At 44.3% G+C, this 23,533-nt stretch overlaps 2 protein-coding genes across 4 annotated transcripts; both read right to left on the bottom strand.

The window, feature by feature from the left end:
• Positions 1-76: 76 nt before the first annotated feature.
• On the bottom strand, positions 77-5,858 carry rsph9 (radial spoke head component 9). 2 transcript variants are annotated; one of them, XM_029749420.1, is made up of 5 exons: positions 5,514-5,858; positions 5,153-5,321; positions 4,820-4,949; positions 4,342-4,488; positions 77-443 (listed from the first exon to the last, which is right to left on the bottom strand). In XM_029749420.1, the coding sequence occupies exons 1-5, from the start codon at positions 5,738-5,740 to the stop codon at positions 283-285; spliced, it is 834 nt and encodes a 277-aa protein (XP_029605280.1). In that variant the 5' UTR covers positions 5,741-5,858; the 3' UTR covers positions 77-282. The 2 variants fall into 2 exon arrangements, with proteins under 2 accessions (XP_029605280.1, XP_029605289.1); XM_029749429.1 differs by lacking the exon at positions 77-443 and adding an exon at positions 3,373-3,550.
• Positions 5,859-11,184: 5,326 nt separating this feature from the next.
• On the bottom strand, positions 11,185-22,936 carry tmem63a (transmembrane protein 63A). Of its 2 annotated transcripts, none has more exons than XM_029749402.1 (23): positions 22,830-22,936; positions 22,157-22,317; positions 21,934-22,013; positions 21,643-21,721; positions 21,529-21,566; positions 21,288-21,430; positions 20,676-20,727; positions 20,430-20,538; positions 20,262-20,332; positions 19,916-19,996; positions 18,761-18,884; positions 18,284-18,417; positions 17,838-17,993; positions 17,464-17,617; positions 15,532-15,638; positions 14,824-14,910; positions 14,640-14,705; positions 14,143-14,305; positions 13,835-13,940; positions 13,542-13,709; positions 13,263-13,378; positions 12,875-12,922; positions 11,185-12,272 (listed from the first exon to the last, which is right to left on the bottom strand). In XM_029749402.1, exons 2-23 carry the CDS (start codon positions 22,307-22,309, stop codon positions 12,123-12,125), a joined length of 2,385 nt encoding a protein of 794 aa, XP_029605262.1. In that variant the 5' UTR covers positions 22,310-22,317; positions 22,830-22,936; the 3' UTR covers positions 11,185-12,122. The 2 variants fall into 2 exon arrangements, with proteins under 2 accessions (XP_029605262.1, XP_029605270.1); XM_029749410.1 differs by having other exon boundaries at positions 21,934-21,984.
• Between the last annotated feature and the right edge of the window lie 597 nt (positions 22,937-23,533).

The raw sequence follows: 23,533 nt of genomic DNA, 5'->3' as shown, positions 1-23,533 counted from the left end.
TGTGGAAGTAAGCATTTACTGGGCCTATTGACAGAAATTAACCAAGTGCATGTGGAGGTAAATCACAAATAATGAATGATTTTAGTTTGTTTATTTACTTTAAATAACAGGAAAGAAACATCTCTTGCATAAATAGAACTGTTTTGGGTGGGGATGAAACACTGCTTGCTCAGATGAGAGGTTGATGATGATGATGATGATGATGATGATGATGATGATGATGATTCTCAGTTTAGATTAGTGGCAGGTGTTGGCTCTCCAGCTCTGGATTTCACTGGCTCTTTAAAGCATGAAGGGCAGGTCCAGGTTCTTCAGTCCGTCGCCCATGTAGATGTATCCGTGCTGGGGGGTCATAGGTACGTGGAAGGAGGTCAGGCCCAGCCACAGCAGGCTACGGATCACACACACTGTGCTGCCACGCTCAAACTGCAAGCTCCACGACCCTACACACACACACAAGTATATGGGTTATGAAGATTAACACAAAAACTGCTGCTCGTCCATGACCTTTCATAAGCAGAGACCATGTAAAGGTCTCACATTACTCCCTCATTAACTGACTCCACTCTTCCCTATGTAAAGAAGTCTACACAGCAAAAAGGTAACAGTTGGCTGATAGCTCAATAATTTAGAAGGGTTTAGTAAGTCCTTTCCCTGACTCTACATATCAGGGTGGCCTGGCGGAGCAGCTGTCTGCTCATGGCCATCACCCATAGCCAGAGAACACTGTTCATGCTGAATGGGAGCCTAGCAGAATTCTCTCACCGCAGATTCACTACACCATTAATCAGGAGGCTCCAGGACTTCTTGGAAATCATTCATTCATCTGGAACCTCCCAATTATCAAAGCATTAAACATGAGAATGAAACCTTGTGCCAGAGCTATCTAGGAACAGCGATTCCAGTAAATTGTGTCAGTGGTTCTGATACTGTTTTTCTCTCATACTTCAGTTTCACAATGATATGGGGTGGGAAATTAATTGAAACCTTTTGCAAGAGATATCTAGAAACAGAGATTACAGAAATAGGGTCTATTGGGAGGTGTTTCACAATGCTCTTTGTCTATGGGGAGAGATTCATCTTCCATGACCCAAAGACACTCCTGCCAGATTGATGTGATTTGAGAAGCTGTTCAGTGATGGTGTCCAGATAAGTCTACTTCCCACTGAAACACACTGGTGGTTTCAAACTCACACATGGCATAGGGAGGAACCCAATGGGAGAACAGGCATGGAAGGGGTATTGGCATAAATCAGAAGTCGATAACAGCAACTGTTGCCACATACTCCCAGGCAAGTCTGGAGGATCGCTGTGGTGAGGGGTAGCTTCACTCAGAGATACCAGAGGAAAGCACTTTCGGTGGAGATCCATCATTTTGTCCTTAAACTGTCTCTAGTCTAGGTCTCTCGCTCCCTTCAGCAAAGGCTTGAGGCCTGGCCGTTAAGTTCTCAGTGAGGGTGATGCTTTCACTGGGACAGCTGTGTAATGTAAGCTGGTTTGGGAACGCTGCACGCACAGGCACACACATTCACACACCACAGAGATGCTCATCCCTTTGAAATGAACAGCTGTGATGTTTTAGACAGATACTGCTGTGTGTCCAGAGCCTCTATCACTTTTCCACAGCACCCACACCACAAACAAATTGTGATACATGTCTGTTTAGACAAACTACAGTTTGACATCATCCAGATATAAACTGACAGACTGACCAGGGGAAATCTATGATCCGTTATTGTTGTCACTTATTAAATCCACTTAAATCAGTGTAGATGAAGAGGAGGAAATGGGTAAAAAAATATATTTTTAAGCCATAAGACAATTGTGCAAAATCTTGGCATTCTCTCAACCAGCTTCATGAGGAATGATTTTCCAACAGTCTTGAAGGAGTTTCCATATGCTGAGCACTTGTTGGCTGCTTTTCTTTCACTCTGTGGTCCAACTCATCCCAAACCATCTCAATTGGGTTGAGGTCAGGTGATTGTGGAGGCCAGGTCATCTGATGCAGCACCATCACTCTCCTCCTTAGTCAAATAGCCCTTACACAGCCTGGAGGTGTGTTTTGGGTCATTGTCATATTGAAAAACAAATGATAGTCCCACTAAGTGCAAACCAGATGGGATGGCGTATCGCTGCAGAATGCTGTGGTAGCCTTGCTGATTAAGTGTACCTTATACTCTGTGTCTCACAAAGACGTGGCAGTTGGATCCAAAAATCTCAAATTTTGACTTATCAGACCAAAGGACAGATTTCCACCGATCTAATGTCTCTTCTTATTGGTGTCCTTTAGTGGTGGTTTCTTTGCAGCAAGTCTACCATGAAGGCCTGATTCACACAGTCCCCTCTGAACAGTTGATGTTGAGATGTCTGTTATTTGAACTCTGAAGCATTCATTTGGGCTGCCATCTGTGGTGCAGTTAACTAGTGAACTTATCCTCTGCAGCAGAGGTAACTCTGTCTTCCTTTCCTGTGGCGGTCCTCATGAGAGCCAGTTTCATCATAGCGCTTGATGGTTTTTGCGACTGCACTTGAAGAAAGTTCTTGAAATTTTCCAGATTGACTGACCTTCATGTCTTAAAGTAATGATGGACTCATTTCTCTTTGCTTATTTGAGCTGCTCTTGACATATATGGACTTGATCTTTTACCAAATAAGGCTATCTTCTGTATACAACAACAACTTATTGGCTCAAATGCATTCAGAAATAAAAAAAATCCAAAAATGTACTTTTAATAAGGCAGACCTGTTAATTGAAATGCATTCCAGGCAACTACCTCATGAAGCTGGTTGAGAGAATGCCAAGAGTGTGTAAAGCTGTCATCAAGGCAAAGGGTGGCTATTTGAAGAATCTCAAATATAAAATATATTTTGATTTGTTTTAACTTTTTTGCTTACTACATGATTCCATATGTGTTATTTCATAGTTTTGAAAAACTAAAGAAAAACCCTTGAATGAGTAGGTGTGTCAACTTTTGACTGGTACTGTATGCATACATACTTTGGATGGTGCCCCTCTTATAAATACAGTGCTGTGAAAAAGTATTTGCGCCCTTTCTAATTTTCTCTACTTTGCATATTTTGATACTGAATGTTATCAGATCTTCAACCAAGACCTAATATTAGATAAAGGGAACCTGAGTGAACAAATACCCATCGGGGATGGCTTACCCTGGAGTTCCCTTCAATCTCCACAAGTTAGGTAAATCTGCATTCATTTTTTTGGCACCTATAATGTGAAATGATCTCCAGAAGTCCTTTAAAGTTGGTGGATTTGGTGCCTCTAAGGCAATTCAGATGGATGTTAGAGAGAGTTTTTACTGAAGAATGTATTTGTTTCATGTGATTGTGTTTTTCTTTTCGTATTTTGTGTTTGATTTCTTATGTTTTGTGTAATTGATGTGTATATAGATATGTATAGTGTAATTGTTGTTTATGTGTTTGACAAATCATCATTGTAAATAAGAATTTGTTCTTAATTGACTTACCTGTAGAAATAAAACCATGGCTCAATATGGACCGGCACACAGAGCACGTGCCCAGGGGCCCTGACCTTCAGGAGAACCTCATTGATTTTGTTAGTCATTCTCACTCAGATATCATATTAACATGGCATAAGTTATTACCAAATGTGTAGAATTGCAGGAAATGTGCTTTAAAACTGAAAAATTAAATCTCCATCCCATGGCAAAATGGGTAGAATTTGAAGGAAATTTGCTGTAAAACTGCAAAGAAAAATCTCTGCCCCATGGCAAAACGAGTAGAATTGCATGAAATGTGTTATAAAATTTCTGTTTTCTCTCCACCCCATAGCAAAATGTGTAGAATTACAAAAAATTTACTTTAAAACTAAAACGTGTATCTCCATCTTCAAGAGGAGGGCCACTAAAATGTTTTGCAGCGAGGTGGGCCCCCCCCCAACCAAATCCCGCTTAGGTCCCCCAAAAGGCTAGAGCCGGCCCTGCAGAGGAGGATGGAGGAGGATGTTTTTCCTCACAGAAAAACTGGGCTCTCAACTGCCAACCAAAATTATCATTAGCGCCAATTAAAAGGCTAGTTTAGTATAATAGAGTGTGACCATTGGACTAGGTCATTTCTGTAAATGAGAATGTGTTCTCAGTCAACTTACCTGGTAAAATAAAGAAATAAAAAATCAGAGCATGCCAAACATTAGTAATCTCATGTTCGTATTATATTTTTGTCTCCCACAAAAGGGCGGTATTTTCAAGGAACTGGTTCTATTTCTAAAGACAGACAACATGTGGGAAAGAAACACCACCCATGGGGGGAACGGTACAATGACTGTAAAGGAGTGGTGTAGTGAGAGATTTGGAACTCTGTTACCTTTGGGGATATCCTCACTCAAAGGATCCAGGAAGTCGATGGAGGGGTTGAGGTTAGCCAGCTCCAGGATGGATTTCTTCTTCAGTTTCTGCGGCTCAGTGAAGTGCAGGAAGTAGCTGAGTTTACCCGCCTCCGATGAGGACAGACCTACAGAATAGACAGAACACACACAGATTCACTCACTCAGTAACTGATAGTATGATATGATTCTGTCTGTGTATGAAAAAGAAAACACACTAAAACGTGTGTACACTATAGATGCACAATGTGCAGTGTGAGATAAATGATGGTCTGGATTCTGGTTCCAACTTCCAACACACTCTGAGCTAAAAACTACACAGCTGAATCATCCTCTCGTGCCAGTAACACACACAGCTGTGTCCCATCTCTCCACAGTCAGACCACATTCTCAACTGGGAACCACCAAACTCTACGTGGAGCCATCCATTTCATTAATAACTTTGAAAAGTAGCTTTACCCTCGAAGCTGCAGTTGGTCTGCACCAGGCCATGGGGACTCTTGATGAAGGCACCGCGTGGGACCACAGACACCTCCTTATCAATGGTGTGGACAGTGCAGGCCAGCCTCTTCTCCTCTTTCACCTTAATCTGCAACACAAGCCAAACAACCATTACCAAACATCTGTCACAACACCCAAACAAACTAGTCATCACTCTTCTGCAATAATACCACACACAGTCACGACGGGCATATGAATCTAGTCACTGTACATTAATCACTGACACTTATTAATAAGCAAAACACCATTAGCTCAACGTTAAGCAATATAATTCGTCACACTTGTCCCCACCATGATTTCCTCCTCCACAGCCTCGTCCCCCTCCCCTTGCCGCCGTATCTCGGTGTGCTCATACTCATGTGAGGGGTCTCCCAAGAAGCGACCCTTTGCTGCAGCAGACACTTCCGCTAGCATTGCCTCAGTGGCAGGGGGAAGCAAGTGCCAGTCCACACAGTTGAAACTGGAGTAGGGAAAGGACACAAACACATGTGCAAGAGGACACACATAGAGAGAGAGAGAGAACATCTTGAATAGGAGAATGGTTCACAACTCCAAAGCCACAAGTGACAACAACAAAATGCAAGCTAGCTATAATAATATTCCTGTAGTAAAATAGACTACAGGCTCAAACTATTTCCTTTGCACCTCTTACCTGTAAAGGCTCTTTTTATCCGTCATCTCATCCTCTGAAACCCCTTGTGCAATGAAATAGTCGCCCTTTATGCCCAGAATCTTGCCCCAAAACAGGACACGATTGAATTTGTTGTTCCTCTTCAGAATGACCAGGGAAGTCTGCAGGGCAGCTTTTTGCTCACTGCTCAAAGTTAAACCGCTACCAGAAACGAGGTCCAAGGAGTAGTATAACGTATTGGAGTCCATTGCATAAATAAAGCGTGTCTCAATGAAAAGTAAATACTTTTCTATAAAAGGCGAAATGTTTAGTAACTAGGTTACGCGGGGACAGCTGCCAAGAACGTCCGGTTGCCAATGTCAACAAATCTCCTTAGTTACGTGTAGTCATAGCAACTGCGGATTACTCCCCGTCTACAAAGCAGATGAGCTGCACAAATTAGCTAGAGATTGAATTAGTTGAATTCTCAATCTGATTTTCAACACTTGGCTCTAATTCAGCAACAATCTGCCACGTACTTGTCTGTTAGGCTACCTATCCTCATCTCATATTTTTCTAATTTACAGTCTTAGCTACTTCAGATATTTCAGTGTTGAGAGTAAAGAATGGGGGAGATTTCCAAGGCCTTTCCTTCAAGTCACACCCAGAAACCTGTGAGAGCTGGAAAAAGTGAAATGTCTTTATTCTTTTGGAACATGTGTGAGTGTAATGTTTACTGTGCATTTTTTTATTGTTTAATTCCCTTTTGTTTATTATCTATTTCACTTGCTTTGGCAATGTAAACATATGTTTCCCATGCCAATAAAGTGCTTAAATTGAATTGAGAAAAAGAGAGAGAGACTTTAGACCCAGTGCACAGCTGGCAGAATGCATGCTCACATCCCACTAACTACAGCGTGACACAAAGGAGGATAGGACTTTATGGATATAGGAACTGAGATTATACCACTGTGAATCTTGAGCACATGGGACAGGGGGTCATTAATGTTACTGTGTGTGTTTATGTGTGTGCATGCATCAATGGGTTCATGTCCCTCGATCTGTGTACTTACGTACTTATATAAGATTCATGTCATGTACATAAATAAGTGTGTGTATATAGCCCGTATTTTATATATATTATTGGATTGCCATATTTTCCCACCATCGTAACTTTATAGTGGGAGATGGGGAATTCTCAATGCCAAAGGTACACTTTCTTATACAGATGTCTTTAGAACCACAAGCCATAACAGCAGCACAGGAGCTGAGAGGGCCTTCATGAGTTAGAGCACACCTATGACCCTAACTCATCATAACTTACCAGCTCAAGACAGCTTCTCATCCTCTCACCCCTGAGTCTGTCTGAGATCTCACGAGGTTCATTTGGGACCGGAAAAAGAGCAGAGAGGATGTAACAGAAAGGAGGAAGAGAGGTATTAGGGAGAAGATGGGAAGAGAGGGATAGGGGTTGAAGAGTGGGGATAAAGAAGGAGAAGAGAGAGACTGTGTGGAGAGAAAGCAGGAGTAGCAGGAAACATGAAGAATGTGGGATGGATGATAGAGGGAGGAAATAGACACTCAAATCATTTGAAGTTGTAGCACTGTGGGATGTTGCAGCACTGTAACTTCAGACTGTTCTGTCTTGGTGAATGTCAATGTTCTACACATCTGGAAACTCTGTGGGAACAGTACTACAACAGCGCCCTCTTAGGTAGCAGGGGTACATGCCCCTGATAGCAGAGATTAGTTTGAAACAATGTCTCTCTTAAAAACAAGAACGCCATCATCTCATCCCTGCTGAACATGCCCCCTTAAATCACTTGATTCTTTCTTTCAATACTGATTTAGGCTCAGCCCTCCCTAGATCTCTCCTAACCTTTACCATCACAAGCCGAGCAACAGAACTGACTCTGAAGCAGTTGTTAAGGCTAAGTAGGTAACCCTGTTCTCATAAATCCTGCTCTGTGTTCGCTTCCCCTTCTTTCCTGGCTGACTGTTCCCATGCCTTCCGCGGACCACCAGAACCTTACCGTTTCCAGGGATCTATGCGTTTGGTGTAATTGCCGAACAAAAGGACCTGGCAGGCCGGAATCACATGCTACCGCCTCGCTGGAGACTGGAGACTTCAGCCCCCTCCCTCATCCTCCCTCACCCCATTCCTTGTCCTCCCCCTGGCCCCGACCGCAGCCAGAGAACACAAAGACACCGAGTGGGGTGACTTTTCCTTTTCCTTTTGTCCCCACAGAACAGCCGTGCATGTGCGCACACACTCTCACACACACTCACACAAATATATACACAGGTGCAGCTTCACATTCTGCATACTGTACATGCAGATGAGCAGGTGCTCACACACAGTCATACCCAAACACACTAACGAAAACTCCCTATGGCTCAGTTGGTAGAGCTTGGCACGTGCAATGCCAGGATTGAAGGTTTGATTCCCGAGGCCAGCCATACATAAAACAAATTCTGTAAGTTGCTTTGTATAAAAGTGTCTGCTAAATGAAACCGCCCCCACCTCCCTGAACTTGGTGTTGGTGGGCTGTGGTCCCACTCCTCTGGGAACCTCACCTCCCAGGCGACCAGCGTTGCCAAGGAACTAATCTTGAGGGACAAAAGGTGGGAATGGTGTAGAATACGATGCCTCTGTAGCATCTGATTGGTTGGCATTGGGCCACGCGATCGCCTGATTGGTTGGAACTAAGTTTCGATACAAACTCACAGGGTCAGAGGTCAGATCCATCGATCATTGCGGTGACATGAAGGAAGAGTGATCCCCCCATGGAACTAACATGGTTTTTACCCATTCAACACACACCAACCCTCCATCTTGCAATTACTCTCCCATATCCCCGACCTTGGAGAAACATAAGCCTATAGGCAACGAAGCATTCAAAGATTGTGGAAGAAAGCCGTCTGGCTCGAGAGACTATCTTGCGATAGGCCATGGGTAAGTTCTTTGCCCTGAGCTGAGAGTAGACAGAAACAGCAAGAAAAGAGAAAGAGGGAGAGAGATTACTTAATAAAGAAGTGTCTGTGGTGTAGCGAAGCACAAATACACAATGCCAAGAATGTGGTGAGGGCCCTGGGTTCGATGGGTTTGTCTCACACACAAGTACATAAGCACATGTGCGAATGAACACACACTTGCACGTACTCGCGTACACACTCCTTGCAGCAGTAAATCTGGATAAGCAGTGGATAAATGTCTTGATCCAGACTAGGACTGCAGCCCAGTCTCAAATGCTCTGTGATCCCCTTTACATGGTGAATGATACGGCCTTGCCCGACACCTACAGATTTAAACACAGCAACATGGGCTGTGTCTCAATATTCTAAATCAATGGCTTCCTCTCCTTCATTACCAAAGAGATTGTGTGTGGGTGTAAGAGTCTTTTGACTCTGCATTGGTCCATATCCCACTTCAGTATGATCAGCTAAATTGATTGAAAAACTTTTGAAAACAATTCTCACATAGACATATTCACACTTTCACACACTCCTTCTGCTGCAGCCCAAACCCAACTGTGTCAGAACCGAGGCACTGTGTTTGCGGTCTGACCGCTGGTCAGGCCTCACTGTGATGTTTGGACTGCTTCTTGACTGCTGGGTCTGGAGTAGGCAGGTTCCCAGGCTCCTTTGCTCCTAACTCCAGATTACTTCTGCTCTACTGAGCTGGCAAACAACTGGTGCTTTTCTCTCTGCTCACCAGCAATGCCGACTATAACACACACACAAACACACATTTCAAGCATAACCAGCAAGGTCACCCGTGATACAAGTCAGTATCTGACATCGATCCATGTCTGAGAACGTCAGGAGATGAGGTGGAAACTGGCCACTAGGGTAAGAGTGAGCGATGTTACCTTCAAGTAGGTTTTGGTTGTGGGCCGTGATGGTGGATGGGTGTAAGCGCCGGCCTCTGATTCCAAAGGTTGCGAGTGTGAATCCAGCGATAGAAAGTTGGTTTTTATATTTTTGTTTTAAGCCTATCCCAAACCTGAACCATTCAGAGTTAATGTCTAACCTTAAGAATTTAGAATTAATGCCTAAACTTAACCTTAAACACTTTGACGTTGAGAAACATGGATGAACGTCTAATTTTGACCTGAGAGCCGGTAGAGTATAACACCAATCCCAACACCTCTCCAAGGGGGAAAGACACACACCAGACAACAGACGTCCACTCACAGACATCTCCTTCCCAATTCATCCGTAGAGCTCGCAGATGACCTGCAAGCAATTAGAGCCCCTGCAAACTCTCTCACTGTCCCAAAACTCATGTTTCTTCTCGTGTGCGAGTGTCTTAAACAGGCATTAAGATCTGAATGGTAGTTAGCACATTTGCTATTATGAGTTGCTGAAGCAAATTATTGCCTGTAGTCTCAATGGCTCTTTAATTGCCTTCTGGGTGTTCAGCTATCCAATTACCCAACCACACTCCAAGGAGGTACAGGCTAACACCAGTAATCCATTCTGATGAAATCTACTATTTATTACCCCCCCACCCACACTCTCCCTTTCTCATTCACCCACCCACACACACACACACCCTTAACATAATCAGGGAAAATGTTTTCAATTCTTGTGCAACTGAAAATCTCTGTCCAACAAACACCAAACAAACCTGATAATCCATGAGCTCCATACGTCCAACAGTAAATCCCTGTCCAACAAACAACACCAAACAAACCTGATAACCCATGTGCTCCATACATCCAACAGTAAATCCCTGTCCAACAAACAACACCAAACAAACCTGATAACCCATGTGCTCCATACGTCCAACAAACACCAAACAAACCTGATAACCCATGTGCTCCATACATCCAACAGTATAATGTCGAGGGCCCCCTAAATAAAGGTGTATGCATATACAAGTATGTGTGTGTATGCATGTTTGTGTGTAGTTATTCACATTTGTACAGTACATGTGCTAGGGGTGAGGAAATGGTGTCAAAGCTTAATACTGCCAAAAGTTATTTCCCAGTCTCTAGAGTTGCCTGTTACACAATCTGTGATTACATGGTGAACTCGCCCTGCTTTACATTGTCTCTTTGTCCATGATTGAGAGCCATTGATTGCAGAGCTGAGCGCTCCAGATCACCCCTGGACTAAAGTTTGTTTTGCAGATTATTCTGTTGGTTTAAGAGGCTTTTGGGGGAACTGAACTATATTATGTACTTCTGTGTATGTATGTCACAGCTAATTAACAGTGAATTAAGTGTCAGTGGTAAAACTACAAAATCAGGACGTACTAATTTGAAGTAAGCCAATAAGAACCACTTCTGCAGCCCGCTATTGTTCCCGATATGTTCCATTCATTCCCCCCCACCAAAACAAGGTGAATTTACACTGATCCTAATCTAATAACAAAACCCTATTTTTCTGCTCTGTGAAAAGCCTCCACCCAGATATCTGGCGGGCTTAGCACTTCATTAATCATATTTAACTACTCGGCCAATCGCTTGTACTAAAAAACATGTTACCTAGAAGAGTCCTTTTAGAAACTGAGGCACCCTGGCGAGAGAGAAGGCAGAAAGCAAGGGGATCAAAGAAATAAAAGTCCTGTAGTTACAAGACACTGTTGAAGCGAATGCTAAATCCTAATAGAAAATCTGTCATGGAGTGCCCCCTATGGCTATGGACACTTACTTACATATTAGGCACAAAATCTCAAACACTAATAATGACCAACAAAATCTCATAATGTATCAAACATTTAACATTTTAAAGCAATATATTTAACACTGAGAAGTTCCATGCTGTTCATATTCACATAAATAGGCCTACTCTCATTCATCATCAATAGTTATGTCAATTCATGTTCAGATTGTGTCATGGTTCAAAATCCTGATAATAATTAAAAATCTATAATATGTTAAATATATCAGCTTAATATAAAACATTTGTTAAAACATGATTCAGTCAAAATGAAATAAAACTTCCTATTTGTAAAAATAGTTTTTGTATCATCAAACCTTGAGGTCCAGATTTGAAAGGCCCTGGTTCAGTACAAGTAATTTAAGGTGGACACTTAACTGCCATACAACAAGAGTGCCCTCTGATGGTCAGAGAACCAAAATGCCTTCTATTCTGGCATCCTGGATATTAAAACGCAAACTCAGTGGAAATGCATGGCATGGCAGTTTTTCCCAACATTATGCTATAAAAGCAATTTTGGGCAAAAAAAAAATTTAAAAAAAATGTATTGGTGCTGAATAGTCTTTAGCCAAGGCAGTCCTCATAGGAAGGTCTTAGGAAAAGGGTCAGATTTGGGCATTTCTGACAGAAGGCTTGGCTCCTGGGGGGCTGCCAGCTCTCGGTGGAGCCTTGGCAGAGTTGTCTCAGGAGGCCCGTAACAATTTCTTCTCTCCTCCCCTCCTGGAAAGAATCACTGATGGAGCACTACTGAATAAGTGAAAGCAAAGGCTCTACTTGGACCAATCTATTGATATCAGATACATGCTAAGCTTGATGACAGGAGAGAGAAAGAATGCATTTTAGGGGTATTTGAAGGGCCTGTGTTGGATGGTACAGCAATAGATTTGGGGATAAACTCCCCTATGCCATCACCTCAGTTCTGAGACTACATGCCTCCAGGACTCCAGAAAATATAAAAAAGAAGGGGAAGATATTTTAAATTCAGGGGTTCATCAACAGTTCATCATCTACTGGGCTCTGACAGGTTGGGCTGCTGTCTGTGGTCCCGTATGACTGGGGGGTTTTACTCCCATCTGGTGATGTGGCCGGGGACTCAGGGGACTCGGTTCTAAGCACCCTTGGAAGGTAGACCTGTGGACACAGAGAGACACAGTACCAGTAAAAGTTTGGACACACCTACTCATTCCAGGGTTTCTTTATTTTTACTATTTTCTACATTGTAGAATAATAGTGAAAACATCAAAACTATGGTAATGTACATGTGCAGAAGGGAGAGGGGGAAAGGGATACCTAGTCAGTTGCACAACTGAATGGATTCAACCGAAATGTGTCTTCCGCATTTAACCCAACCCCTCTGAATCAGATGTTTGTGGAGCTGCCTTAAATCGACGTCATCGGCACAGGGGAAGCAGTTGTTGGGGGTTAACTGCCTTGCTCAAGGGCAGAAAGGCAGATTTTTTCCCACCTTGCCGGCTCAATGATTCGAACCAGCAACCTTTCAGTTACTGGCCAAACACTCTTAACCTATCTGCCGCCTAGATTGAGAGACAGAAATAATATATGATATGTTCTGAAGCTCTTAAATTGTCTTTAGTTTCTACGATTCATTTCCTAATTTTTGTGAAAGAACTGGGCTGAACTGGGAGGGGTACCAGCATATTGCTTCCCCCCTTCCAAACAGATTTGAACTTCCGTCTATAAATTCATGGTGAAGGAATAAACCTGTTACTGACCATGTCGCTGTCCGCCAATCCATCCAAGGCATCCTCATCCTCCTTCAACTGCAGGTAGAACAGGGACTGTTAGTGTCTAAACACGAACACACAAACACCACACAACCACACAAACGCCACACAAACGCCACACAAACACCACACAAACACCACACAAACACCACACAAACACCACACAAACACCACACAACCACACAAACACCACACAACCACACAAACGCCACACAAACGCCACACAAACGCCACACAAACGCCACACAAACACCACACAAACACCACACAAACACCACACAACCACACAAACGCCACACAAACGCCACACAAACGCCACACAAACACCACACAAACACCACACAAACACCACACAAACACCACACAAACACCACACCTTGTAGTTGTGAGGGCTGAGGTACTTGAAGTGTCCGAAGCAGGTGTAGCTGATGCAGATGCAGACAGTTACACACAAGACCACCAGAGTGAAGAGAGATGTGTCCGCCATGAACCCTAACCCAAAAACACATACAGAAGTGTGAGGATACATTAAAAATGGTGCTTTAACTCGAGCAGGAGACTCCAGAGAAACAGCCAAGTTAGAAGAGGAAGGGACATAAGTAAGTAAGCCTCCTATGTATGACAGCCCCAGTAAACATCCAGGCGTGTGCGTTACCTGTCCGGAGGACGGAGAAGAAATAGAGCCAGATGAGGCAGATGATGGGTGCAGCCAGGGCTTGATTGACAGCTCCCAGGTGCACTTGTCTGTCCAGGCGGGCGGGCAGGTAGGCAAAGTACAGGTTGTGTTTGTCCACTAGATGCTTCAGCATCAGGTACAGCAGACCTGGACACAGAGAGAAGAGGGAATGTAACTTTAGATCTAGGTCAGTAGTGTGTGTGTGTGTGTGTGTGTGTGTGTGTGTGTGTGTGTGTGTGTGTGTGTGTGTGTGTGTGTTGCCCATCACTCACCGAAAGGCACTATGACAGGGCAGGTGATGCTATAAGCCATGATGACAGTGAACACACACAGGGTCCACCCGTACATGGCTCCGTACTCAAACTCATACGCTTGGTTCTGCAGACAGGACAAGGTTAAATCACACATCATCTGAACTTCATCCATGACTACGTAGATAGAAAAAGGTCAACATTGAGCTAATCATTCCATACTAACCATGCATGACAGATTGTTGTCTATTTCTATACTGTATATCTCGATCTGAACTTCCTGTAACGTTGAGCCCTGATTGATACCCGGGTGGGGTCTAAAGTCTCACCTGTTTGACATACTTCCTCTCTGCGGCGGAGCGAGCCAGCGCCATGCGGATGGTGTAGAGCAGTAACCCTGGCAACCGCAGCAGCTCCATCCCAGAGCCCACCAGGCCCGCCGTGATGACATAGTTCACAAAGAACGCCCCCTGGTCAGGCAGGAACACACACCTGAAGGAGGAGGGGGGAGATGAGGGAAGGGAGAGAGAACGAGATAGAGAAAAATGGACACAGTAAATGAGATGCTAGTTACTATACAGGGACGCAGTAAATGAGATGCTAGTTATTATACAGGGACGCAGTAAATGAGATGCTAGTTACTATACAGGGACGCAGTAAATGAGATGCTAGTTACTATACAGGGACGCAGTAAAGGAGATGCTAGTAATTAGACAGGGACGCAGTAAATGAGATGCTAGTTATTATACATGGACACAGTAAATGAGAAACTAGTTATTGAGAAAGAGAGGCAGGTCAGAGGCATAGATAAAAGTGTATCACTCACTCAAACCTTAGCTTCCCATCAGCCAGAAACTCTTTGTCAAACAGCCAGCGGAAGAACACAGCCAGACTGTGGTTAGAAAAGAGAGCCAATAACATAAATGTAGTACAATTACAGAAAAAAAACACATGATTTCATTGATTATCTGGATTGATCAGTAAGTGATCAGGGTGGGATAATTAATTACCTGGTGAGTCCAAGAGAGGGCAGGATCAGAACCATGAACAGGAGGAAGATGTATAGCTTGTGCATCATAATCAACTGCTCCCTGGACCTACAGTACATAGATACCAGTGGTGGAAAAAGTACCACATTTTCATACAAGAATAAAAGTAAAGATACCTTAAAAGAAAATGACTCAAGTGAAAGTGAAAATCATCCAGTAAAATACTACTTGAGTAAAAGTATTTGGTTTTACTTAAATATGAAAAGAAAAAGCATAAATCATTTAAAATTCCTTATATTAAGAAAACCAGACGACACGATTTTCTGTTTTTTATTTTATTTTACGGATGGGCAGCATTCCTCTGCATAGTTCAACACTCAGATATAATTTACAAACAAAGCATTTGTGTTTAGTGAGTCCGCCAGATCAGAGGCAGTAGGGATGACCAGGGATGTTCTCTTGATAAGTGTGTGAATTGGACCATTTTCCTGTGCTGCTAAGCATTCAAAATGTAACGAGTACTTTTGGGTGTCAGAGAAAATGTAAGGAGTACATTATTTTCCTTAGGAATGTAGTGAAGTAAAAGTTGCCAAAAATATAAATAGTCAAGTACAGATACCCCCAAAAAACACTTAAGTAGTACTTTAAAGTATTTGTACTTAAGTACTTTACACCACTGACAGATACAGTATGTCAGTAAAGTTACTGTGTGTGTGTGTGTGTGTGTACCTGTTCCAGTGGCACTCTCCCAGAGTTGAGTAGTACACTATGGTGGGCAGCAGGGCAGAGAAGGACCACAGAAGCAGAGTGGGGAAAAACTGACTGACCACAGCACTCTGTCTCACACACACAACAAACAAACAAGACATTACATGGTAGCACACAATTCAAAACTAATTGAATACACAGCAAATGACTCCCGAGTGGCACAGCGGTCAAAGGCACTGCATCTCAATGCTAGAGGCGTCACTACAGACCCTGGTTCGATCCCGGGCTGTATCACAACCGGCTGTGATCGGGAGTCCCATAGGGCGGCTCACAATTGGCCCAGCGTCATCCGGGTTAGGGGAGGGTTTGGCTGGGGTAGGCAGTCATTGTAAAATAAGAACTAGTTCTTAACCTCTCTTGGGTAGGGGGCAGTATTTTCACATCCGGATAAAAAACGTACCCGATTTAATCTGGTTATTATTACTCCTGCCCAGAAACTAGAATATGCATATAATTGTTTGATTTGGATAGAAAACACCCTAAAGTTTCTAAAACTGTTTGAATGGTGTCTGTGAGTATAACAGAACTCATATGGCAGGCAAAAACCTGAGAAGATTCTATACAGGAAGTGCCCTCTGACCATTTCTTGGCCTTCTATAGCCTCTTTATCGAAAACAGAGGATCTCTGCTGTAACGTGACATTTTCTAAGGCTCCCATAGGCTCTCAGAAGGCGCCAAAACGGGGAATGATGACTCTGCAGTCCCTGGCTGAAAAACAGTAGCACATTTGGAAAGTGGTCGATCTGAGAACAATGACATGGGAGCGCGCGTGTACGTGTAGACACCGTTTTCTTCTTTCAGTCTTTGAACAAAAACAACGTCTCCCGGTCGGAATATTATTGCTATTTTACGAGAAAAATCGCATAAAAATTGATTTTAAACAGCGTTTGACATGCTTCGAAGTACGGTAATGGAATATTTTGAAATCTTTTGTCACGACATGCGTCCGCGCGTCACCCTTCGGATAGGGACCTGAACGCACGGACAAAACAGAGGATATTTGAACATAACTATGGATTATTTTGAACCAAAACAACATTTGTGGTTGAAGTAGAAGTCCTGGGAGTGCATTCTGACGAAGAACAGCAAAGGTAATCCAATTTTTCTTGTAGTAATTCTGAGTTTAGTGAACGCCAAACTTGGTGGGTGTCAAATTAGCTAGCCCGTGATGGCGAGCTATCTACTCAGAATATTGCAAAATGTGCTTTTGCCGAAAAGCTATTTTAAAATCTGACACCGCGATTGCATAAAGGAGTTCTGTATCTATAATTCTTAAAATAATTATGTTTTTTGTGAATGTTTATCGTGAGTAATTTAGTAAATTCACCGGAAGTTTTCAGTATGTTTGCTAGTTCTGAACATCACATGCTAATGTAAAAAGCTGGTTTTTGATATAAATATGAACTTGATTGAACAAAACATGCATGTATTGTATAACAATGTCCTAGGAGTGTCATCTGATGAAGATCATCAAAGGTTAGTGCTGCATTTAGCTGTGGTTTTGGTTTTTGTGACATTATATGCTAGCTTGAAAAATGGGTGTGTGATTATTTCTGGCTGGGTACTCTCCTGACATAATCTAATGTTTTGCTTTCGTTGTAAAGCCTTTTTGAAATCGGACAATGTGGTTAGATTAACGAGAGTCTTGTCTTTAAAATGGTGTAAAATAGTCATATGTTTGAGAAATTGAAGTTATAGCATTTTTAAGGTTTTTGAATATCGCGCCACTCGATTCCACTGGCTGTTGACTAGGTGGGACGATTTCGTCCCACATACCCGAGAGAGGTTAACGGACTTGCCTAGTTAAATAAAGGTTAAATGAGCACCAGCATTCCTCTCGCCTCACCAACCAACCAAATACAGTTATATTCTATTAGAAGGTGACTGACTCACGTTGAGGTAGTAGATGGGCTTGGTGACGTTGAACTTGTCAATGGTGCTTATGATGATGGAGGGAGTGGTGAGGAAGGTGAGAAGGAAGAAGAGGAAGAAGTTGAGCAGCAGGCATCGGAACCACCAGCGGAAGCCCTGCACTGAAAGGTTGTCCCTGGGACAGAGAGAGCGGTATGGAGGGAGGAGAGAGAGAGCGGTATGGAGGGAGGAGAGAGAGAGCGGTATGGAGGGAGGAGAGAGAGAGAGAGGAGAGAGAGGAGAGAGAGAAGAAAACAGCAGAAAAACAGGAAGAGATGTTATTTTCAACATGACAGAATATACTGAACCATTGTTATCAAACAGCACACTGCAGGTTAGGTTAAAGGTGGACACACCAGTACACGTTTCTGGGATGAGGGGCGTAGTCAACCCTCCAGTTCCTCACTTTCAGAGCCGCGCTACAGGACGAAGGCTGGGGCTCTCGGCCACACCCACACCTCACTGCGCTGTCCCCATTTCCACAGTCCAAGGCGTTGAAGTCCTTCAAAATGCTGAGGGGAGTGAGTGACAGCTGTCAATCATTATGTTTACATAACCCAAGAAAGTGGATACATCAACTAATATTGTTTCCACCAATGATGGTACCGTCATCAATTCAATGTTTATTTTCCTGTTGAGCCGGAACAAAAGCCTGCACTCCCTGTAGCTCTCCAGAGCTGGGGATGGTGACAAATGCTTTACACACTACTGAGAGATGCAATCTAAGGTTGGAGAATAATTTCTATCCTAATCATCAATATGACCCGTAGCCCCTTACCAGCCCCAGAGATGAGAAACTCACTATGTGGCCATTGCCTCAGACTGCAGAGTGACGAAGGCCATCCCTAGAGGGTGCTGTGGCACAAGCTCTCTCTGCGTCCTCACCTCCTCCAACAGACCTGCCGCGTGGCCACGGAAGTACTCTATGGCATCTACCTAGAGCCACAGAAAACATACATACACATATATAAAAATACATATAGACACACACACACACACACACACACACACACACATATATACATATAAACACAGATACATATTCTGTATCACTCACCTGGACAAAGCATAATATTACACTCAAGACAACATACACAAATAGTACCTTAGGAACAACAGAGAGAGTATCATCTGTGTGAAATGTCTGACGCGTTGCTCCACAGTCACTCACTACAAGCCCCATCAGACTGAAGCACCCGTCTGGATACACCAACCCAATCTCACTGCTCCTAACACTGCCCAGATCCCGCAACCCCTCTCCTGGCATTGTCCCTCTCACCTCCTGACAGTTGCGGGTGCGGCAGCAGCAGAGGTGACCACATAGACGGGGGTTGATCACCTCCCTCTGGCCCCCTCGCTGAAGTACCCGCTCGTAGTAGCGCAGGTTTTTCTCTGCTCGCTTCCTGAGACAGAAAACAGGATTTAGTGTAAAAGAAAGGTAGGGAAGAATCAGTCAGTCAATCCAGACTGCTATATCTGACTACATGTCAGATCAGAAAGAACTACATGCTATGCATTTCTGCAGTGTGACGTTACCAGGGCAGCGTGACGTTACCAGGGCAGCGTGACGTTACCAGGGCAGCTTGACGTTACCAGGGCAGCTTGGCAGCGTGACGTTACCAGGGCAGCGTGACGTTACCAGGGCAGCTTGGCAGCGTGACGTTACCAGGGCAGCTTGGCAGCGTGACGTTACCAGGGCAGCGTGGCGTTACCAGGGCAGCGTGACGTTACCAGGGCAGCGTGATGTTACCAGGGCAGCGTGGCAGCGTGACGTTACCAGGGCAGCGTGGCAGCGTGACGTTACCATGGCAGCGTGGCAGCGTGACGTTACCATGGCAGCGTGACGTTACCAGGGCCGCTTGGGTGCGTGGCGTTACCAGGACAGCGTGGCAGTGTGACGTTACCAGGGCAGCGTGGCAGCGTGACGTTACCAGGGCAGCGTGGCAGCGTGACGTTACCAGGGCAGCGTGGCAGCGTGACGTTACCAGGGCAGCATGGCAGCGTGACGTTACCAGGGCAGCGTGGCGTTACCAGGGCAGCGTGGCAGCGTGGCAGCGTGACTTTACCAGGGCAGCGTGGCAGCGTGACGTTACCAGGGCAGCTTGGCAGCGTGACGTTACCAGGGCAGCTTGGCAGCGTGACGTTACCAGGGCAGCTTGGCAGCGTGACGTTACCAGGGCAGCTTGGCAGCGTGACGTTACCAGGGCAGCTTGGCAGCGTGACGTTACCAGGGCAGCTTGGCAGCGTGACGTTACCAGGGCAGCTTGGCAGCGTGGCGTTACCAGGGCAGCTTGGCAGCGTGACGTTACCAGGGCAGCTTGGCAGCGTGGCGTTACCAGGGCAGCGTGACGTTACCAGGGCAGCGTGACAGCGTGACGTTACCAGGGCAGCGTGGCAGCGTGACGTTACCAGGGCAGCTTGGCAAAGCACTGACCTTTCCTTGTCCAGGTTCATCAGCTTGGCCACATCATATGTCAGGTGCACTTCACAGACACGGCAGGTAGGGTAGGCCTCACTGCAGAAAAGGGGGAAGGGGGAGAATAGAGGTGAGGATAAGGCACAGGGTCTAAATATATACAGGTTCATGCATGTCCAATGTTCATCCTTGTAAGCCATTGTCTGCCCATTCAGGCAAGTTATTACTAGTCAAACTGAATCACTTTTATTGCCATGGTGAAGACAAAGACACTACAGGTGTGGGTGTAGGTTCTGAAGACAGGGTTAGTGAGTGAGTGTAGACTCCCCCATGTTGGGAGAATGGTGAGGTCCAGTCTACTTACGTAAAGTGGGTCCTGATGTCCTCTTCACTGGCATCTTTGGGGACGGAAGACGCAAACAGGGTGTTTCTGGTCTACGGGGGGAGCAAAGCACACACATCAGTATCAGTAATAACTACTAGTGAGGGGATGAACTGTTGGTTTTGTGACAGATGGAACAGAGGAACTGACCAGCCCTCTGCCCATGCCCTTCATCTGGGAGGTGTGTCGCCTCAGCAGTAACACTGTCAAGATCAGGTAGATTACTGCAAACACTGTGTGTATCCACAGCAGGTTATTACTGAGGAAATAATAACAAACAAACGGTTACCTAAAGCAATAAGGAACCATTATAATGGAAGTTCATATTATATACAATGAAAGAACCACACATACATACAGACACATGCATGCATGCATGCACGAACACACACTTACTCCTTCTGAAGATTACCCACAGTAGTCCTTCCGAAGTTGTACGGGTCATTTCCTTAAAAAAATAACATCACACTTAAATCTCCTCAAGTGAGAGTGTTAAAACATAATTATAACAGGATAAGAGGGCTGACAGCAATGTTGCTGTTGATTACAATGTTGAAAGAGTAAATGTAAAAGAACTCTGCAATAGTTATGCTTCAGTCAGTGGTAAGTAACACCATTGTGTAGAAAGAGATTAACTTTCACTGCCACACATCGGTGGTAGGTAATGTCGTACAAAAGAGGACGTTTATACTCTCGGTCTCGCTCTGGCAAAAGTGAGACATAGCAACGAAACAATGTTGTGTGTACAGCGTGATTAGCATGGCAGAGTGTTATGTTAAACACTGTTTATACATCTGTTATGTGCGAGTAAAGTTTGAGTTATGTTGTTGCTACATTTATAATGAAGCACTGCCTGGCAGTGTTGTGTTTGGGTTCACATTGCATTGTGTGAGTGTAATACAGGGAGGTTTTTATACAGCAATATTGAGAGTTTTGTAACAATGTTGTGTTGACAGTGTGGTGTTTGCATTATATTAGCGTTGTGTTGACATGGTGTGTCACACCCACCTAGCAGGTTACCAGACAGGTTGACAGGCAGGATGACAGTCACAGAGATGACGGTAACCAGCACCAGGAGGGTGATCAGGTGACGCTGGAAGGACAGGTAGTGGACAGCGTCGATCCCACAACGCGCCTTCACCATCTCCTCACTGGAAAAGGAAACAAATTGAGGGTGCAACCTCACACGAAAACAATGACACCCCTGCCCGCCCGCCTGCACACACACAGAGAGAGCAAGAACACTCACTCCATTCTGATGATGTAGGGAAGCCAGGAGCAGCATCCCTAGAGAGGAAAAAGAAAGATAAAGATGACTATTAGATGGAGTTGATGATGGTGATGATTACAACCTCTCCCTCACCAATTCGTGCTCCGGCTCCTCCACGTTGGACACACAGGACGACATTCTCCCATAGCGGCGGTGTGATGTCTCACTGAACCTGAAACAGACGTCTAAGGTCATCATCATTGGGACAGGGCAGGAGGGTGGGGTCAATAGGACACTTATCTCTATAGACAATTAATTCAACTATTGGCAGGCAGTAATACCCACTGCAGAATTATTTCTAGTCATATGCCTTTAGGTAGGTGTGTTTATATTGTTTTTCTCAGGTTTCAACAGGAAGTTATACTGTTTGATGTCATAACGGACCCTTCCCTGTCAGAGATCAGCGCCAGGCGGCCATAGTCCCACAGCTTCCTCCTGATGACGGAGAAGAGGATCAGCAACACCTGAGACAAGTACACAACAACAGAAGGAAGAAATGGCTGGATTTGTGTGCATGTGTTGTGTAACGCTATCCTATTAGGGTTTGGAATCACCCTTATGTGGTCATATGAGTTTCAGTATGAGTGTCAGATGATGCAACACACACCAAGAAGAAGCTGAAGTCCAGCAGCAGTACAACAGGCACCCCTCCAAAGCTGTTTCCCTTGAGGACGGTGCTTTGTGTGGAGCTGAAACAACTGCTATTGTCCACATGATGTGCACTACCATTTTTCACCAGCCCCCACCAAGTGGACGACATCACAGCAGCTGAATAAAAAAAACATTGTTCATATCAAGATTGTATCACAATGTTACAATGTGTCAGTTCAACGAAATGATAGACAAGTATTGGAGACTGGGTATTACATTACAAATACAACATAAAAAATAAAAAAATCGGTTGCAGCAATATTTTGTATCTCTGAAATTAGGTTAAGTATATATCATCTCATAGACAGTGTCACGCGGGTCAATCCCCGAACAGCTGTTAGCTTCACGTAATGTTTGCTAGCACGTAGTTAGCTAGCTAGTGATACATTGCATTTACTTCCCTGTTATAACTTAGAAATAAACACATTATAAAAAATAGTTTGAGACTGCGAAAAGTTGACAAATCCCTCAAACGCAAGCTAAAATAGCGCAATATAGTCTAGTGGTTGCTAAAAACAAGTGGCAACATTAACTTCCGCATTTCATTGTTTTTGTCACGTCTACAAATGGTCCAACACGACTTATAATGCATCAACCTGATTTGGCAAAACTTCTGAAGACAAACATACCTGGGACAGCCGCTGATACTCGAAGTTACGGGGACAAAACTCTTAGCAGTAATAACACAGATAGGAGCAACAAGGTTGTGGTCACTGGACCTTCTTCTTTGGGATTTGGTTGGATCGAACTTTTAAATGCATACACCGCCTCCTACTGTACTGGAGTGTGAGCCCAGTCACGGCCTACTTGCGTTAAATTACCTTCCTTAGTCCTGTTTCCGAGACACCACAACCTACACTAAGTAAAACCCCATTACCCTATTCCACTACTTTAAACTGATCTGCTCCTGCACCATGCCAACGGCCTGGGAGAATGGGACAGCACCCCTCAACACATCCTGTAACTCTTCTGAAGTCAAATCTTGTATACCCTAAAACTTCTCTGCAGCTGCCACTACAACCTCTATTTTCTGTGATTTACGTTACAGTTGATAACCATTGCTATGAACGCTAAGAAGCCAACCTTACTGAAGCATAAATCATTCGTTGCCCTATCACTCGGTGCTGGCACACATTTACTACTCACTGGGATCCACTCAGGATCCCTCACCCTTGACCCATCCCCCTCTACTTTCTTCACTGCCTCAGCATATGACATCTTCTGCACTACTCTGACTCTGGCCACTTCAACCTGCCTCTCTCACACTGAATCCCTTCCAATCCCCAGAAACATGAGCACCTCTACAGTTGACACAGACAACTTTATACACCAA

This window comes from Salmo trutta, chromosome 1, assembly GCF_901001165.1.
Source record: "Salmo trutta chromosome 1, fSalTru1.1, whole genome shotgun sequence".
In the NCBI taxonomy this organism is placed as follows: Eukaryota; Metazoa; Chordata; class Actinopteri; order Salmoniformes; family Salmonidae; genus Salmo; species Salmo trutta.
The sequence above is the reverse complement of the archived record's forward strand: the minus strand, read 5'-3'. Positions and strand labels throughout refer to the sequence as shown.

Bases quoted from the DNA above. Each gene is read 5' to 3' on its own strand.
- rsph9 (XM_029749420.1), bottom strand. From the start codon at position 5,740: ATGGACTCCAATACGTTATACTACTCCTTGGACCTCGTTTCTGGTAGC. The intron at 4,950-5,152 runs GTGGGGACAAGT...CTTGTGTTGCAG, and splicing joins CTGTGGAGGAGGAAATCATG to ATTAAGGTGAAAGAGGAGAA. The intron at 4,489-4,819 runs GTAAAGCTACTT...TCTATTCTGTAG, and splicing joins GACCAACTGCAGCTTCGAGG to GTCTGTCCTCATCGGAGGCG.
- tmem63a (XM_029749402.1), bottom strand. From the start codon at position 22,309: ATGTCGTCCACTTGGTGGGGGCTGGTGAAAAATGGTAGTGCACATCAT. The intron at 20,728-21,287 runs GTGGGTGTGACA...TATTTTTTTAAG, and splicing joins CCTGTCTGGTAACCTGCTAG to GAAATGACCCGTACAACTTC. The intron at 20,333-20,429 runs GTCAGTTCCTCT...CTCCCCCCGTAG, and splicing joins AGGGCATGGGCAGAGGGCTG to ACCAGAAACACCCTGTTTGC.